The following is an 18,160-nucleotide window of genomic DNA, read 5'->3' on the forward strand; positions in this document are numbered from 1 at the left end:
AAGAATTTTAGCTTGGCCCCTAAGACCCTCACAAACTTTTACAGACGCACAATTGAATGCATCCTGTCGGGCTGTATCACCGGCAGGTACGGCAACTGCACCGTCCGCAACCGCAGGGCTCTTCAGAGGGTGGTGCGGTCTGCCCAACGCATCACCGGGGGCACACTGCCTGTCCTCCAGGATACCTACAGCACCCGATGTCACAGGAAGGCCAAAAATATCATCAAGGACATCAACCACCTGAGCCACGGTGCATCAAAGCTGGGACCGAGAGACTGAAAAACAGCTTCTATCTCAAGGCCATCAGACTGTTAAATAGCCATCACTAGACGGCTTCCATCTGGTTACTCAACCCAGCACCTTAGAGGCTGCTGCCCTATGTACATAGACATGGAATCACTGGCCACTTTAATAATGGAACACTAGTCACTTTAATAATGTTTACATACTGCTTTACTCATTTCATGTGTATATACTGTATTCTACTGTATTTTAGTGAATGCCATTATGACATTGCTCATCCTAATATTTATATATTTCTTAATTCCATTCTTTTACTTTTAAATTTGTGTGTATTGTTGTGAATTGTTAGATACTACTGCACTGTTGGCGCTAGGAACACAAGCATTTCGCTACACCCGCAATAACATCTGCTAAATATGTGTATGTGACCAATAAAATGTGATTTGATTTGATTTGACTGTTGTACTCCAATTGTCTTGCTTAGACACCTTCAAATTATTGTCAAATTATTGTCATTATTGTCACATACTGTCACGCCCTGGCTCTGGGGACTCTTATATGTTGAGCCAGGGTGTTAGTTTATATGTGTAGTGTCTATGTTTTGTTTTCTATGTGTTCTTTTCTTGATTGTGTGTTTCTGTGTTGGCCGGGGTGGTTCCCAATCGGAGGCAGCTGTGTCTTGTTGGCTCTGATTGGGAACCATACTTAGGCAGCCTGTTGTGCACTTGTCATTTGTGGGATCTTGTTCCGTGTAGGTTTGTGTTTATGACCGAGGACTTCACGTTTCATTTTGTTGTTTTGTTATTGTTAATAGTACTCAATAAAAGATGTACGCATTTCACGCTGCGCCTTGGTCCGTTGCTTACGACGATCGTGACACATACACATATTCAGTCTGTTCCTATTTCTAATGCTCAAATTTCCAAATCAGGAACCTATGGTAAAGGTCAAAATAGATTCTATATAAATAAAAGGTATTTGAAACTGTTATTGATACAAATAAAATGTAATAAAATTTTATTGGTCACATGTGCCGAATATAACAGGTGTTGACCTTGAAATCATTACTTACAAGCCCGTAACCAACAATGCAGTTAAGAAAAATAAGAGTTAAGAAAATATTGACTAAATAAACTAAAGTTTTAAAAAAGTAACAAAATAAAATAACAATAACGAGGCTATATACAGGGGGTACCGAGTCAATGTGCAGGGGTACAGGTTAGTCGAGGTAATTGAGGTAAAATGTACATCATGTCAATGTGTTAATGTCAGAAATCTAAATACACTATATTCATTGGTGCTTTAATAATGGTATACTTGTTGCTGTTCATCAAGTCTGTCTATCCTTTATCTGATGTTCACTGATCTGATGTCCTAGGGACATCCAGGACCTCGTGCACAACAAGGGCCCAAGGGATCCAAAGGAGATCAAGTAAGGATGTCAAACATTATCACCATATTTGTTGCACACACCTAAACATTGCATAGTCTTTGTGTTTGGGTGTGTCTGTGAGTGAAAATCTGAATGTATGCCTGTGTGCTGTCGTCTTTCTGCCACGTAAAGTTTGGCGTGTTGATCTGCTTTTCATTTCTCTTATGTCCAGAAGATCAGTTCAAATCTAAACATGTAGCCGTGTTTATTGTTCTATCTGTCAACATGTTACTTACTGAACTGTGCAGATAGTGCACATTTATCCACATATGACCCTGACTCTTAACTATACACAACTCATACCGGGGCATTAGCCATTCTCATGCCATTTTGACAGGGCCTTTCGCCATTTCTATGTGAATTTAGTATTGTTTTTTTTTTTCAGTGTTTCTCTCTTTCTCTCTCTCGCTCTCTCTTTCATTCTCTGTTTAGGGTCAGAAAGGCAAACCGGGTCAGAGAGGAGAATCTGGAAGCAGAGGATCGCTGGTAAGGAGTAGATTTCTCTCTGGTCCTGTCTCTAGTCCATGGCTGATTATGTTATCAGCATTTTGTTTAGGCTACATTTCAGTCTTCATATATTTACATTTACAATTACGTCATTTAGCAGACGCTCTTATCCAGAGCGACTTACAAATTGGTGCATTCACCTTATAGCCAGTGGGATAACCACTTTACAATGTGTTTTTATTTTTTTGTTTTTTGTTTTTATATTTTTTATTATTATTATTATTATTATTATTATTATTATTTATTTATTTTTTGGGGGGGGGGTGGTTTGGGGTAAGGGAGGGGTAGAAGGATTACTTTATCCTATCCCAGGTATTCCTTAAAGAGGTGGGGTTTCAAATGTCTCCGGAAGGTGGTGAGTGACTCCGCTGTCCTGGCGTCGTGAGGGAGCTTGTTCCACCATTGGGGTGCCAGAGCAGCGAACAGTTTTGACTGGGCTGAGCGGGAACTATGCTTCCGCAGAGGAAGGGGAGCCAGCAGGCCAGAGGTGGATGAACGCAATGCCCTCGTTTGGGTGTAGGGACTGATCAGAGCCTGAAGGTACGGAGGTGCCGTTCCCCTCACAGCTCCATAGGCAAGCACCATGGTCTTGTAACAGATGCGAGCTTCAACTGGAAGCCAGTGGAGTGTGCGGAGGAGGGGGGTGACGTGAGAGAACTTGGGAAGGTTGAACACCAGACGGGCTGCGGCATTCTGGATGAGTTGTAGGGGTTTAATGGCACAGGCAGGGAGCCCAGCCAACAGCGAGTTGCAGTAATCCAGACGGGAGATGACAAGTGCCTGGATTAGGACCTGTGCCGCTTCCTGTGTAAGGCAGGGTCGTACTCTCTGAATGTTGTAGAGCATGAACCTACAGGATCGGGTCACCGCCTTGATGTTAGCGGAGAACGACAGGGTGTTGTCCAGGGTCACGCCAAGGCTCTTCGCACTCTGGGAGGAGGACACAACGGAGTTGTCAACCGTGATGGCGAGATCATGGAACAGGCAGTCCTTCCCCGGGAGGAAGAGCAGCTCCGTCTTGCCAAGGTTCAGCTTGAGGTGGTGATCCATCATCCATACTGATATGTCTGCCAGACATGCAGAGATGTGATTCGCCACCTGGTTATCAGAAGGGGGAAAGGAGAAGATTAGTTGTGTGTCGTCAGCGTAGCAATGACAGGAGAGGCCATGTGAGGATATGACAGAGCCAAGTGACTTGGTGTATAGCGAGAATAGGAGAGGGCCTAGAACTGAGCCCTGGGGGACACCAGTGGTGAGAGCACATGGTGCGGAGACAACTTCTCGCCACGCCACTTGGTAGGAGCGACCGGTCAGGTAGGACGCAATCCAAGAGTGAGCCGCGCCGGAGATGCCCAGCTCGGAGAGGGTGGAGAGGAGGATCTGATGGATGATATATCACAGCATGCTGTATTTCGGCTAATGGTTGGACATGACCTCATGTTTTCTAAAGGTTTTCATGGCTGATCTTCAAAACTTGAGTGGAACAAAAACAGCATAGACAGAACTGTCATAGACTATCATAGAGAGAAACGGGTTTGTTTGCTAAAGTTCAAATCAGAGTTTGGTTGTGCATCTCACCTTGATTTCAATTGCACTGTTTGTCAGACATCACTTATGTAGCATCATATTTTTTAAAACCAACTTATGAGCGGGTTTTAGAAGATATAAATCATAATGTATCAAGGAATATAAGCAACATTCTTTACACATTAGCATATTATTATACAACATTAACTTAATACACCATTTGACAATTATTTAGCCTAAGCCTACTTTGACATAGGCCTAATGCAAAAACAATTTTAAAAGACTTGCACCCTACAAAGGCCTAGATTCAATCAGTTCAGCGTTAACCCGTGATAACCGACACCTGCATAGCAGATCATTGTTTTTATTTAGGCAGTATATCAGAGGTGTAAATGCGTTGGAGCTGTCAAATTGGTGAGTGGCTGCTCTTGTGGTCATTGCCACTAAGCCACAACCAACTCGCGTTAGAAGTTCAGAACAAGAAAGTGTAAGGTATATAGAAATAATTACACTCAAATTTAAAATCATTAAACAAAAACATTTGGATTTCTATCAGCCTAATTGAGGTGTAGATTACATCTCACATTCCTGTGTTCGAACTTGTAGACAAGGCTGTATGGGAATTCTACTAATGCGACTCTGTGCAGCCAATGGCAATGTCCGCTTTAGGTATAATGCCGAGATGTGGGTTTGACAGCTATAATGCAGTTCTGGCAAGCGTGTGTTGGCTAGTGGGAATCTGATTGAATCTAGCCCTTAGTCTTATACTCAGCTGTGCCATACCATTCAATTTTGGTGACAGATTTTCTAGATAATCGTGTTTTCTAAAGGTTTTCATGGCTGATCTTCAAAACCTGAGTGGAACAAAAACAGCATAGACAGAACTGTCATAGAGAGAAACTGGTTTGTTTGCTAAAGTTCAAATCAGAGTTTAGTTGTGCATCTCACCTTGATTTCAATTGCACTGTTTGTCAGACGTCACTTACAGTGGGGAGAACAAGTATTTGATACACTGCCGATTTTGCAGGTTTTCCTACTTACAAAGCATGTAGAGGTCTGTAATTTTTTATCATAGGTACACTTCAACTGTGAGAGACGGAATCTAAAACAAAAATCCAGAAAATCACATTGTATGATTTTTAAGTAATTAATTTGAATTTTATTGCATGACATAAGTATTTGATCACCTACCAATCAGTAAGAATTCCGTCTCTCACAGACCTGTTAGTTTTTCTTTAAGAAGCCCTCCTGTTCTCCACTCATTACCTGTATTAACTGCACCTGTTTGAACTCGTTACCTGTATAAAAGACACCTGTCCACACACTCAATCAAACAGACTCCAACCTCTCCACAATGGCCAAGACCAGAGAGATGTGTAAGGACATCAGGGATACAATTGTAGACCTGCACAAGGCTGGGATGGGCTACAGGACAATAGGCAAGCAGCTTGGTGAGAAGGCAACAACTGTTGGCGCAATTATTAGAAAATGGAAGAAGTTCAAGATGACGGTCAATCACCCTCGGTCTGGGGCTCCATGCAAGATCTCACCTCGTGGGGCATCAATGATCATGAGGAAGGTGAGGGATCAGCCCAGAACTACACGGCAGGACCTAGTCAATGACCTGAAGAGAGCTGGGACCACAGTCTCAAAGAAAACCATTAGTAACACACTACGCCGTCATGGATTAAAATCCTGTAGCGCATGCAAGGTCCCCCTGCTCAAGCCAGCGCATGTCCAGGCCCATCTGAAGTTTGCCAATGACCATCTGGATGATCCAGAGGAGGAATGGGAGAAGGTCATGTGGTCTGATGAGACAAAAATAGAGCTTTTTGGTCTAAACTCCACTCGCCGTGTTTGGAGGAAGAAGAAGGATGAGTACAACCCCAAGAACACCATCCCAACCGTGAAGCATGGAGGTGGAAACATCATTCTTTGGGGATGCTTTTCTGCAAAGGGGACAGGACAACTGTACCGTATTGAGGGGAGGATGGATGGGGCCATGTATCGCGAGATCTTGGCCAACAACCTCCTTCCCTCAGTAAGAGCATTGAAGATGGGTCGTGGCTGGGTCTTCCAGCATGACAACGACCCGAAACACACAGCCAGGGCAACTAAGGAGTGGCTCCATAAGAAGCATCTCAAGGTCCTGGAGTGGCCTAGCCAGTCTCCAGACCTGAACTCAATAGAAAATCTTTGGAGGGAGCTAAAAGTCTGTATTGCCCAGCGACAGCCCCGAAACCTGAAGAATCTGGAGAAGGTCTGTATGGAGGAGTGGGCCAAAATCCCTGCTGCAGTGTGTGCAAACCTGGTCAAGACCTACAGGAAACGTATGATCTCTGTAATTGCAAACAAAGGTTTCTGTACCAAATATTAAGTTCTGCTTTTCTGATGTATCAAATACTTATGTCATGCAATAAAATGCAAATTAATTACATAAAAATCATACAATGTGATTTTCTGGATTTTTGTTTTAGATTCCGTCTCTCACAGTTGAAGTGTACCTATGATAAAAATTACAGACCTCTACATGCTTTGTAAGTAGGAAAACCTGCAAAATCGGCAGTGTATCAAATACTTGTTCTCCCCACTGTATGTAGCATCAGCTGAGGGGTTTCATTCCTAAACGCTATGTCCACCATTTTTTCACATTTGTGTTTTTTCATCAGAAATGAATGCTTAGGAGTCCTTTATGTGGGTGTAAAATTGTCCTGTTCTCAGATTTTTCATTAATAGTTTTTAGATATATATATCACAACCACACAACTACTATATACATTTACATTTACATTTTAGTCATTTAGCAGACGCTCTTATCCAGAGCGACTTATATCCATTGATTAGCTGGAATGGAACATTCGTATCCTGTATATTTTGCAAACTGATCTTATGTTACTGTATTGATACATTTTTTAAATATTTCTTTGTATCAGATGTATCATTTGTACAGTTCTTTATTAAAAATGAAATTATTTTTCACATTTGACTGTGTAAAACCTTGCAGTGCTGTACTAAACCTGGTTACATTGATAGTCAGCCATATTAATTATAAGATTCCTGTGATATGTGAGAAAGATACAACACCAGCTCACACCAAAAACTTGACAGGGAATACTCACACATTTGGTGCTGATGGCTCGTCCTTTTTCTTTATCCTTCTTCCTTCTTTTGTCTTTCTTCTTCCTCAGGGTGTGGTTGGTCTCCATGGCCCGAGAGGCGTGGTGGGGCGAGAGGGGCTGGAGGGCGTGCCAGGTGTAGACGGAGTCTCAGGGAAGGACGGGTCCAAAGGCATGCCAGTGAGTAGAGCATGTGGAGAGAGAGTGCCTTACCACTTGTGGAAATTTTGGTAAGGGCAGCACATTATAAATATACAACAATTCACGAAATTCAAATTCGTAGGTGTCTATGGTAAAGCAATGTGCTAGTCATGATTAAGAAGACTGTACCTAACTTAGAACCAATTATAACAATGCACTGTAATAAAGCAATGTTATACCGTGTAGTAAAGCAAAATTACACATTCATATTGCCAAAGAAAAATGGTTGAACAATTCACCAAGACACAAGAAAAACATTTGGGAACATTTATGAGAATTTGTAAGTAATTAGACAACTATTAACTTAATTAACTAGTTGAATCATGATGGCCGAAATAAATAATACGAACTAGATGGTAACTTTACAAGTAAAGTTGTGGGGGTCTTTAAAAGTATTTTTGTGGTAGTGGAAGACGTTTAAAAAGTTGTACTTTAATTATACTATTTGAATAGTGAAATAATTTCAAATGGCCATCGATAGTCAGTTGTGGTCAGTAGTTTTGGACAGTAGTTGCTGTCAGTAGTAGTGGTCAGTAGTTGTGTGGTTGTGGTCAGTAGTTGTGTGGTCAGTAGTTGTGTGGTTGTGGTCAGTAGTTGTGTGGTCAGTAGTTGAGTGGTTCAGTAGTTGTGGTCAGTAGTTGTGTGGTTGTGGTCAGTAGTTGTGTGGTCAGTAGTTGTGTGGTTGTGGTCAGTAGGTGTGTGGTCAGTAGTTGGGTGGTTGTGGTTAGTATTTGTGGTCAGTAGTTGTGGTTAGTATTTGTGTGGTTGTGGTCAGTAGGTTAGGTCAGTAGTTGTGGTCAGTAGTTGTGTGGTCAGTAGTTGTGGTCATTAGTTTTGTCTTTGTGATCAGTAGTTGTGGTCAGTAGTTGGGTGGTTGTGGTTAGCATTTGTGGTCAGTAGTTGTGGTTAGTAGTTGTGTGGTTGTGGTCATTAGGTTAGGTCAGTAGTTGTGGTCAGTAGTTGTGTGGTCAGTAGTTGTGGTCATTAGTTTTGTCTTTGTGATCAGTAGTTGTGGTCAGTAGTTGTGGTCAGTAGTGGTCAGTAGTTTTAGTAAGACGGTTGTGTGGTTCAGTAGTTGTGTGGTTGTGGTCAGTAGTTGTGTAGTTCAGTAGTTGTGGCCAGTAGTTGTGTGGTTGTGATCAGTAGTTGTAGTTAGTAGTTGTGGTCAGTAGTCGTCAGTCATTTTGTGGTCAGTAGTTGTGGTTCAGTAGTTCTGAGCAGTAGTTGTGTGGGCAGTAGTTGTGTGGTTGTATGGTTATGGTCAGTAGTTGTGGTCAGTAGTTGTATGGTCAGCTGTTGTGGTCAGTAGTTGACTTTTTCAGTAGTTGTGTGGTCAACAGTTGTGGTGTTGTGTGGTCAGTAGTTTTGTTCAGTGGTTGTGGTCAGTAGTTGTGTGGTCAGTTGTTGTGTGCTCAATAGTTATGTGGTTGTGGTCAGTAGTTGTGTGGTTCAGTAGTTTTGTGGTCACTATTTGTGTGGTTGTGGTCAGTAGTCGTGTGGTTGTGGTTAATAGTTGTAGTCAGTAGTTGTATGGTCAGCTGTTGTGGTCAGTAGTTGACTTTTTCAGTAGTTGTGTGGTCAACAGTTGTGGTGTTGTGTGGTCAGTAGTTTTGTTCAGTGGTTGTGGTCAGTAGTTGTGTGGTCAGTTGTTGTGTGCTCAATAGTTATGTGGTTGTGGTCAGTAGTTGTGTGGTTCAGTAGTTTTGTGGTCACTATTTGTGTGGTTGTGGTCAGTAGTCGTGTGGTTGTGTGTCACGATCGTCGTTACAGGAAGCGGACCAAAGCGCAGCGTGTTGCACGAACATGATGCTTTATTTAATTAAAGCGAAACACGAAACAACAAAACAAATAACGATTCGTGAAGTCCACAGTGACAATGACTGACTAGGAACAAAAACCCACAAAACACAAAGTGAAACACAGACAGTTAAATATGGCTCCCAATCAGAGACAACCAGCACACAGCTGACACTCGTTGCCTCTGATTGGGAGTCATTCATTCAAACATAGAAATGAACCCAACAGAAATACCAACATAGAAATACACCCAATGAATGAACACACCCTGGCTCAACATAATGAGTCCCAGAACCAGGGTGTGACAGTACCCCCCCCTAAAGGCGCGGACTGCGACCGCGCCTCAATAAGAGCTAAACAGGGGAGGGCTGGGTGGGCATACCTCCTCGGCGGCGGTTCTGGCTCCGGCCTTGCCCACCACCCTCCAATCAACCCCCCATAGCGCCCCTGGTCCGGTCTGACCCCGCTGGCTGGATCTGGACTGGACATTGACGGAGCGGATTGCTTACGCTCCGTTGTGGAGCAGCTGACCGGTCTTACCAGGCTGACGACTCGCACCCCTGGCTTGGTGCGAGTGGCAGGAACGGGCTGGACCAGGCTGACGACTCGCACCCCTGGCTTGGTGCGAGTGGCAGGAACGGGCTGGACCAGGCTGACGACGCACACCGTAGGCTTGGTGCGTGGAGCAGGGACAGGCCGGGCTGGGCTGTCGACGCACACCGTAGGCTTGGTGCGTGGAGCAGGGACAGGCCGGACAGGACTGTCGACGCACACCGTAGGCTTGGTGCGTGGAGCAGGGACAGGCCGGGCTGGGCTGGCGACGCACACCGTAGGTTTGGTGCGTGGAGCAGGAACAGGCCGGGCTGGGCTGGCGACGCACACCGTAGGCTTGGTGCGTGGAGCAGGAACAGGCCGGGCAGGGCTGTCGACGCACACCGTAGGCTTGGTGCGTGGAGCAGGGACAGGCCGGGCTGGGCTGGCGATGCACACCGTAGGTTTGGTGCGTGGAGCAGGGACAGGCCGGGCTGGGCTGGCGACGCACACCGTAGGCTTGGTGCGTGGAGCAGGAACAGGCCGGGCAGGGCTGTCGACGCACACCGTAGGCTTGGTGCGCGGAGCAGGGACAGGCCGGGCAGGGCTGGCGACGCACACCGTAGGTTTGATGCGTGGAGCAGGGACAGGCCGGGCTGGGCTGGCGACGCACACCGTAGGTTTGATGCGTGGAGCAGGGACAGGCCGGGCTGGGCTGGCGACGCACACCGTAGGTTTGGTGCGTGGAGCAGGGACAGGCCGGGCTGGGCTGGCGACGCACACCGTAGGCTTGGTGCGTGGAGCAGGAACAGGCCGGGCAGGGCTGTCGACGCACACCGTAGGTTTGGTGCGTGGAGCAGGGACAGGCCGGACCGTACTGGGAACACACACCACTGGCTTTAAATGGGGATCAGGAACGGGCCGGACCGGACTGGCAATACACCTCAGTCCCTCTCGCCGTGCCTCTACGACTTCCTTCCCTCCTCTCGCCAATGGCTCCCGTAACCCGGTGGCCTTCTCTCCTCTTCTCCTATTTCGCCCTGTGGCAGCCTCCTGCTGCCCAGTGGCCCATGCCGTGTGCCCCCCCCTAAAAAATTATTGGGGGTGCCTCTCGTCCGTCCGACGATGGCACTGCTGATGCCGCTGCTCCTCTCTCGCCAGGGCCTTGATCCTACCCCAAGGTCCCTTGCCCCCGAGCATGTCCTCCCAGGACCACACTTTGCCCACCTGGGCCATCGCCAGCCTCTCCATCTCCTTTCCTGGCGCTTCCTCCCATGACCAGGCTGCCTGCTCCTGGACACGCTGCTTGGTCGTTGTATGGTGGGTTTTTCTGTCACGATCGTCTAGTAGCGAAGTAGACCAAGGCGCAGCGTGTGAAATAAACATGACTTTATTTAATTAAAGTTTCTAACTACAAACAAAACACGATTCGTGAAGTCCACAGTGACAATGACTGACTAGGAACAAAAACCCACAAAACACAAAGTGAAACACAGACAGTTAAATATGGCTCCCAATCAGAGACAACCAGCACACAGCTGACACTCGTTGCCTCTGATTGGGAGTCATTCATTCAAACATAGAAATGAACCCAACAGAAATACCAACATAGAAATACACCCAATGAATGAACACACCCTGGCTCAACATAATGAGTCCCAGAACCAGGGTGTGACATTGTGGTTAGTAGTTGTGGTCAGGAGTTGTGTTCAGTAGTTGTGTGGTTGTGGTCAGTAGTTGTGTGGTTCAGTAGTTGTGTGGTTGTGGTCAGTAGTTGTCTTTTTCAGTAGTTGTGTGGTCAATAGTTGTGTTGTTGTGGTCAGTAGTTGTGTGGTTGTGGTTAGTAGTTGTGGTCAGGAGTTGTGTTCAGTAGTTGTGTGGTTGTGGTCAGTAGTTGTGTGGTCAGTTGTTGTGTGGCTGTGGTCAGTAGTTGTCTTTGACAGTAGTTGTGTGTCAATAGTTGTGTGGTTGTGGTCAGTAGTTGTGTGGTTAGTAGTCTTGTGTTCACTATTTGTGTGGTTGTGGTCAGTAGTTGTGTGGTTCAGTAGTTGTGTGGTTCAGTAGTTGTGTGGTCAGTAGGTGTGGTCATTAGTTGTATGGTTATGGTCAGTAGTTGTGGTCAGTAGTTGTGTGGTCAGCTGTTGTGGTCAGTAGTTGACTTTTTCAGTAGTTGTGTGGTCAACAGTTGTGGTGTTGTGTGGTCAGTAGTTTTGTTCAGTGGTTGTGGTCAGTAGTTGTGTGGTCATGTGGTTGTGGTCAGTAGTTGTGTGGTTCAGTAGTTTTGTGGTCACTATTTGTGTGGCTGTGGTCAGTAGTCATGTGGTTGTGGTTAGTAGTTGTGGTCAGGAGTTGTGTTCAGTAGTTGTGTGGTTGTGGTCAGTAGTTGTGTGGTTCAGTAGTTGTGTGGTTGTGGTCAGTAGTTGTCTTTTTCAGTAGTTATGTGGTCAATAGTTGTGTTGTTGTGGTCAGTAGTTGTGTGGTTGTGGTTAGTAGTTGTGGTCAGGAGTTGTGTTCAGTAGTTGTGTGGTTGTGGTCAGTAGTTGTGTGGTCAGTTGTTGTGTGGTTGTGGTCAGTAGTTGTCTTTTTCAGTAGTTGCCTGGTCAATAGTAGTGTTAATGGGGTCAGTAGTTGTGTGGTCAGTAGTTTTGTTCAGTGGTTGTGGTCAGTATTTGTGTGGTCAGTTGTTGTGTGGCTGTGGTCAGTAGTTGTCTTTGTCAGTAGTTGTGTGTCAATAGTTGTGTGGTTGTGGTCAGTAGTTGTGTGGTTAGTAGTCTTCTGGTCACTATTTGTGTGGTTGTGGTCAGTAGTTGTGTGGTTGTGGTCAGGAGTTGTGGTCAGTAGTTGTGGTCAGTAGTTGTGGTAATTGTGTTGTGGTCAGTAGTTGTGTGGTCAGTAGTTGTGGTCAGTAGTTGTGGTCAGTAGTTATGGTCAGTAGGTGTGGTCAGTAGTTGTGTTGTGGTCAGTAGTTGTGGACAGGAGTTGTGTAGTCAGTAGCTGTGTAGTTGTTGTCAGTAGTTGTGTGGTTGTGGTCAGTAATTGTGGTCAGTAGTTGTGGTCTGTAGTTGTGTTGTAGTGAGTAGTTGTGGTTGTGGTCAGTAGTTATCTTTTTCAGTAATTGCTAGGTCAATAGTTGTGTGGATGTGTTGTCTGTAGTTTTGTTCAGTGGTTGTGGTCAGTAGTTGTTTGGTCAGTTGTTGTGTGGTTGTAGTCAGTACTTGTCTTTGTCAGTAGTTGTGTGGTCAATAGTTGTGTGTTTGTGGTCAGTAGTTGTGTTGTAGTGAGTAGTTGTGGTTGTGGTCAGTAGTTATCTTTTTCAGTAATTGCGAGGTCAATAGTTGTGTGGTTGTGTTGTCTGTAGTTATGTGGTTATGGTCAGTAGTTGTGGTCAGGAGTTTTGTTCAGTGGTTGTGGTCAGATGATGTGTGGTTCAGTGGTTGTGGTGAGTAGTTGTCTTTTTCAGTAGTTGTGGAGTCAATAGTTGTGTTGTGTGGTCAGTAGTTTTGTTCAGTGGTTGTGGTCAGTAGTTGTTTGGTCAGTTGATGTGTGGTGGTGGTCAGTACTTGTCTTTGTCAGTAGTTGTGTGGTCAATAGTTGTGTGTTTGTGGTCAGTAGTTGTGTTGTTCAGTAGTTGTGTGGTCACTATTTGCGTGGTTGTGGTCAGTAGTTGTGTGGTTCTTCTCAGTAGTTGAGGTCAAGAGTTATGTGGTTGTGGTTAGGAGTTGTGGTCAGGAGTTGTAGTCAGTAGTTGTGGTGTGGTCAGTAGTTGTGGTCAGTAGTTGTGTGGTTAGTAGCTGTGTGGTTGTGGTCAGTAGTTCTGGGGTTGTGGTCTGTTGTAGTGATGTTGTAGTGAGTAGTTGTTGTCAGTAGTTGTGTGGTCAGTTGTTGTTTGGTTGTGGCCAGTAGTTGTCTTTTTCAGTAGTTGTAGTAGCTGGCATGTATAGTGTTGAGTCATATGCATACATAGACATACTGGCTTTACTCAAGGCCAATGGCATGTCGTTAGTAAATATTGAAAAAAGTAAGGGGCCTAGACAGCTGCCCTGGGGAATTCCTGATTCTACCTGGATTATGTTGGAGAGACTTCCATTAAAGAACACCCTCTGTGTTAGACAGGTAACTCTTTCTCCACAATATAGGAGGGGGTGTAAAGCCATAACAAATATGTTTTTCCATCAGCAGACTATGATGGATAATGTCAAAAGCTGCACTGAAGTCTAATAAAACAGCTCCCACAATCTTTTTATTATCAATTTCTCTCAACCAATCATCAGTAATTTGTGTAAGTGCTTATTGAATGTCCTTCCCTACACTTACCTATAAACAATTTCAAAGATTTTGTTGAGTTACAGTTCATATAAGGAAATCAGTCAATTTGTATAAATTCATTAGTCCCTAATCTATGGATTTCACATGACTGGGCAAGGGCGCAGCTAGGGATGGGCCTGGGATGGCATAGGCCCACCAACTTGGGAGCCAGGCCAACCCACTGGGAAGCCAGGCCCAGCCAATCAGAATGAGTTTTTCCACACAAAAGGGCTTTATTACAGACAGAAATACCCCTCTGCACCCCCCTTATTGTGCATATGGATCATTTCTGGGATCTTTTATTTCAGCTCATGAAACATGGGACCAGCACTTTACATGTTGCGTTTATATTTTTGTTCAGTGTACTTTTGCTTCCCTCCAGGCCTGAGGGCACACACTTTCTAGTAGGCTTAGATTGACGATATCGCATATAAGAGTGGCAATATCGTCCGCTATTATCCTCAGTAATATTCCATCCAAGTTGTCAGACTACGGTGCCTTGTCAGACGAGCTAAATGCCTTTTATGCTCGCTTTGAGGCTCCCCAGTGGGTGCGCCTGGCTCCCAAGTGGGTGGGTTTATGCCCTCCCAGGCCCACCCATGGCTGCACCCCTACCCAGTCATGTGAAATCCATAGATTAGGGAATAATGAATTTATTTGAATTGACTGATTTCCTTATATGAACTGACTCAGTCAAATTGTTGAAGTTGTTTCATGTTGCGTTTATATTTTTGTTCAGTATAGAAAGTTGATGGGTTACTAAAACAGATTTATCTACTGATTGGTGACACTATTCCTATTATTTTCTGATTTGAAAAGCAGGGAAGGCGAGGAAGATTTCATACGCTCTAAGTTTTTGTCTGACATGTTGGGGGAGTGGTCAAAAACGGCAGTTGTTTGGAAAAAGTTGGGACAAAATGTGTTAACACAGTTACTAAAACAGCTGTATCATTAGAGCCATAGTGGATATTTTGGTTCCGTAGCCAGATTTGAATAGCAGAGAAGTAGACGAAGATGTCAGACCCTCTAACTTTTTGTCGAACTTGTTGGGGAAGTGGTCAAAACATCCAAAAAGTTACAGAAGATGTTGTTGATGCGGTTACCAAAACAGCTGTATTGTTAGATCCGTATCGGATATTTCTGTTATTATTTCAAATTTGAATAGCAGACAAGTAGACCAAGATGTCATACCCTCTAACTTTTTGTCTAAGTTATTAGAAAAGTGGTCAAAGTAGCTGATTTGTGTCAAAAGTTGTATTATAAACTGGGTGGTTCGAGCCCTGAATGCTGATTGGCTGACAGCCATGGTATATCAGACCGCATACCATGCGTATGACAAAACATGTATTTTTACTGCTCTAATTACATTGGTAAACAGTTTATAATAGCAATAAGGCACCTCGGGGGTTTGTGATATATGGCCAATATACCACGGCTAAGGGCTGTGTCCAGGCAATCCGCGTTGCGTCATGCATAAGAACAGCCATTAGCTGTGCTATATTGGCCATATACCACACCTCCTCGGACCTTATTGCTTAATTGTTGCATTATCAGTGAATGGAAGTTGGAAGTGATGATGTCACAATGGGGAGCTTTAGAATGTTGAGGAACTGCCATGAAAATAAGGACAAAAAAAAGTATAAAAATATATCAAAAAGTTATATACAAGCAACTCAAGCGAGACCATTCTCCACGTTTTAAAGTTTGAACGGCATTTCTAGCTTAAACGGTGTAAGAGGAGTAGCGTGCTAAAGAATAATAATAAGAAGAAGCAGTATGTCGAAGATGGAAGCTGGGGCTCCTGCTTCGCATTCTCCACAATAAGAATACCCAATGAATAATAATGATAAACAGGACAATACAGTACAAAAAATATACTCTCTCTCTCTCTGTAGGGCGAGCATGGTGACGATGGTGAGTTCGGTCTCCCTGGCATAGCTGGTTACCGTGGAAAAGTGGGCGGGCCGGGACTGCCGGGCGATCAGGGAACCTTCGGACCAAAGGTAAGAGAGATGGAAATGGTGTATTTGAGTGTATGGAGGAAGGGTTTTCATCACGGTGTAAACATAGGCTAAGGATAAGTGAATGACAATTCCAATTCAATAATTGTAAAATGGTCATTAAATCCTTTTCGATTCATCCCCTGAATTAAAATGTAATTAAGCCCAACTTAAAGAATGTCTTGATTCTAGAAACATTACTGGAACGTTATTGTTGAGTAATAGGCACCTACTCCATACTACTATTCTTCATGTCAGTTGGCTCTATGTGATTTCTTCCCCCAGGGTGAAAGGGGCCTCCAAGGCCAGGCAGGACCCTCGGGGAAGAGAGGCTTTAAGGGTGGGATGGGACTGCCAGGGCCACAGGGGGACCAGGGGCCCAAAGGACAACCTGTAAGTTTCAGCCACCTCACAACAGTTATATAGATCAATATTGACATTGATGATACTGGTAATGCTCACATAGCATGGTTCCTGTAATAGGTTTCTTCTCTTTTCTGATGTAGGTCTATTGATGGATGTTGTTGCCCCCCATTGTTGGGGCCACATCTTAACTGGTGTTTTTGCTCTGTTTCAGGGCGATACAGGAGAACCAGGTTTTCCAGGAATACTGGGAGTTTTTGGACCAACGGTGGGTTCATACACACATGCACATGTCAGGCAGCTGAGGGGTATATGTAATGTAGCCGAACTACACCACCTATGTGTGGTTATGAGCCCTAGGAACACAGATAAGTTAGAATAAGACAGGGGTCTTTTCTTGGCAGGGACAGCAGTGAAACAATTACCAAGGAGGAGATCGAGACTGGAGTAGAATACAAATACTTATTTTATTCCAGAAATGCACCAATAAAAAAGTCCTTAATAATGTTCAGGAAAAAAGTTGAGTTAGCAAAAAACAGTGTCCTTCCACCGCCAGTAGATGGCGACCTCGTACCACACAGTCCAGTTCAGATCTTAAAATAGCTAGGTGGGACAACCACATAAAGTGAGCTCCAAAAGTATTGGGACAGTGACACGTTTCGTTGCTTTGGCTCTGTACTCCAGCACTTAGGATTTGAAATGATACAATGATTGACGTTAAAGTGCAGACTGTCATCTTTAATTTGAGGGTATTTTCATCCAGATCTGGTGAACCATTTAGAAATTACAGCACTTTTTGTACATAGTCCCCCCATTTTAGGAGACCAAAAGTATTGGGACAAATTCACTTATATGCGTATTAAAGTAGTTAGAAGTTTAGTATTAGGTTCAATATTCCAGATTATTTTGTGCCCAATAGAAATTAATGGTAAATAATGTATTGTGTCATTTTTGAGTCACCTGTATTGTAAATAAGAAGATAATATGTTTCTAAACACTTCTACGTTAATGTGGATGCTACCATGATTACGGATAGTCCTGAATGAATCGTGAATAATGATGAGACAGAAAGTTACAGATGCACAAATATCATACCCCCAAGACATGCTAACCTCTCACCATTACAATAACAGGAGAAGTTAGCATTTGGGGTGGGGGGAGTGGTATGATATTTATGCCTCTGTAACTTTCTCACTCATCATTATTGATGATTCATTCAGGGTTGTTCATAATCATGGTAGCATCCACATTTTGACAGGGAGTCAATGCTGAGACCAAGGTCTCTTTTCCAGATGAGCCCTGTATAGCACCACACATCAAAATACAATAAACACAATACAATACACGCTATTACACACAAAAATATACGAAAAGCAAAACACAATCATAAAGAACATACACATTCTTCAGTAAAACGGTCCCCTAACAACCGTCTGAAATGCCCTAGAGGCACCAATTCCTCCAATTTGAAAGTGTAATGTAGATCATTCCACACATGAGGTGTAAGGAAATTAAAGGCTAATTTACCTAACTCTCTAGACTCTGAATGAGTCTCCAGAGTTAACCAACCCTGTGAACAGGTTTGAGAACTTGTTAGGTAAGTCGGAGGTTTGTGGAGCAGGGCTTTGAAAGCAAAAAGAGCGTAATTATGTGATTTATGTGACGCCAACCTTTTGGTAAAGAAAACAGTGATGAGTAATAAAACTGTCTCGTGATAAAACGAAAGGCACTATAAAAAATGAATCCAAGGGTTTAAGAGTAGAGGCAGCTGCACTTTAATAAATAGTATCACCATAATCAAGAACAGGTAGAAAGGTTGACTGCACAATCTGCTTCCTGCTGACTAGAGAGAGACAAGATCTGTTTCTGTAAAAAAAAAGCCAGCTTTAAATCTTATTTTTTTAACAAGCTCAGTCGTATGTTTTTTAAACGATAAATCATTATCAACCCAAATACCAAGATATTTCTATGCAGGGACTCGTTCGATTATAGAACATTCCGATGAGTAAATATGCAATCCAACTGATATAGTCTTACAAGAACTTGAGACAACATGTATTTAGTTTTGCCCATATTAAATACGAATTTAAATCAGTAAGGGCTTCCTGCACAACTGCAAAATCGGAATGTAGCCTTGT

The 18,160-nt window shown here is 43.9% G+C and overlaps 1 protein-coding gene across 1 annotated transcript in view; it reads left to right on the forward strand.

The window, feature by feature from the left end:
- Positions 1–18,160, forward strand: part of col27a1a (collagen, type XXVII, alpha 1a) — a gene marked incomplete at both ends in the record, with an annotated part of 366,083 nt that overhangs the window by 314,403 nt on the left and 33,520 nt on the right. The window contains 6 exons of the mRNA XM_084160593.1: positions 1,622–1,675; positions 2,108–2,161; positions 6,898–7,005; positions 15,555–15,662; positions 15,945–16,052; positions 16,237–16,290. Of these exons, the coding sequence (XP_084016719.1) occupies positions 1,622–1,675; positions 2,108–2,161; positions 6,898–7,005; positions 15,555–15,662; positions 15,945–16,052; positions 16,237–16,290 (486 nt within the window). The remainder of the gene's footprint in view (positions 1–1,621; positions 1,676–2,107; positions 2,162–6,897; positions 7,006–15,554; positions 15,663–15,944; positions 16,053–16,236; positions 16,291–18,160) is intronic.

This window comes from Coregonus lavaretus (genome assembly GCF_964263955.1).
Source record: "Coregonus lavaretus genome assembly, chromosome: 4".
Classification (NCBI taxonomy): domain Eukaryota; kingdom Metazoa; phylum Chordata; class Actinopteri; order Salmoniformes; family Salmonidae; genus Coregonus; species Coregonus lavaretus.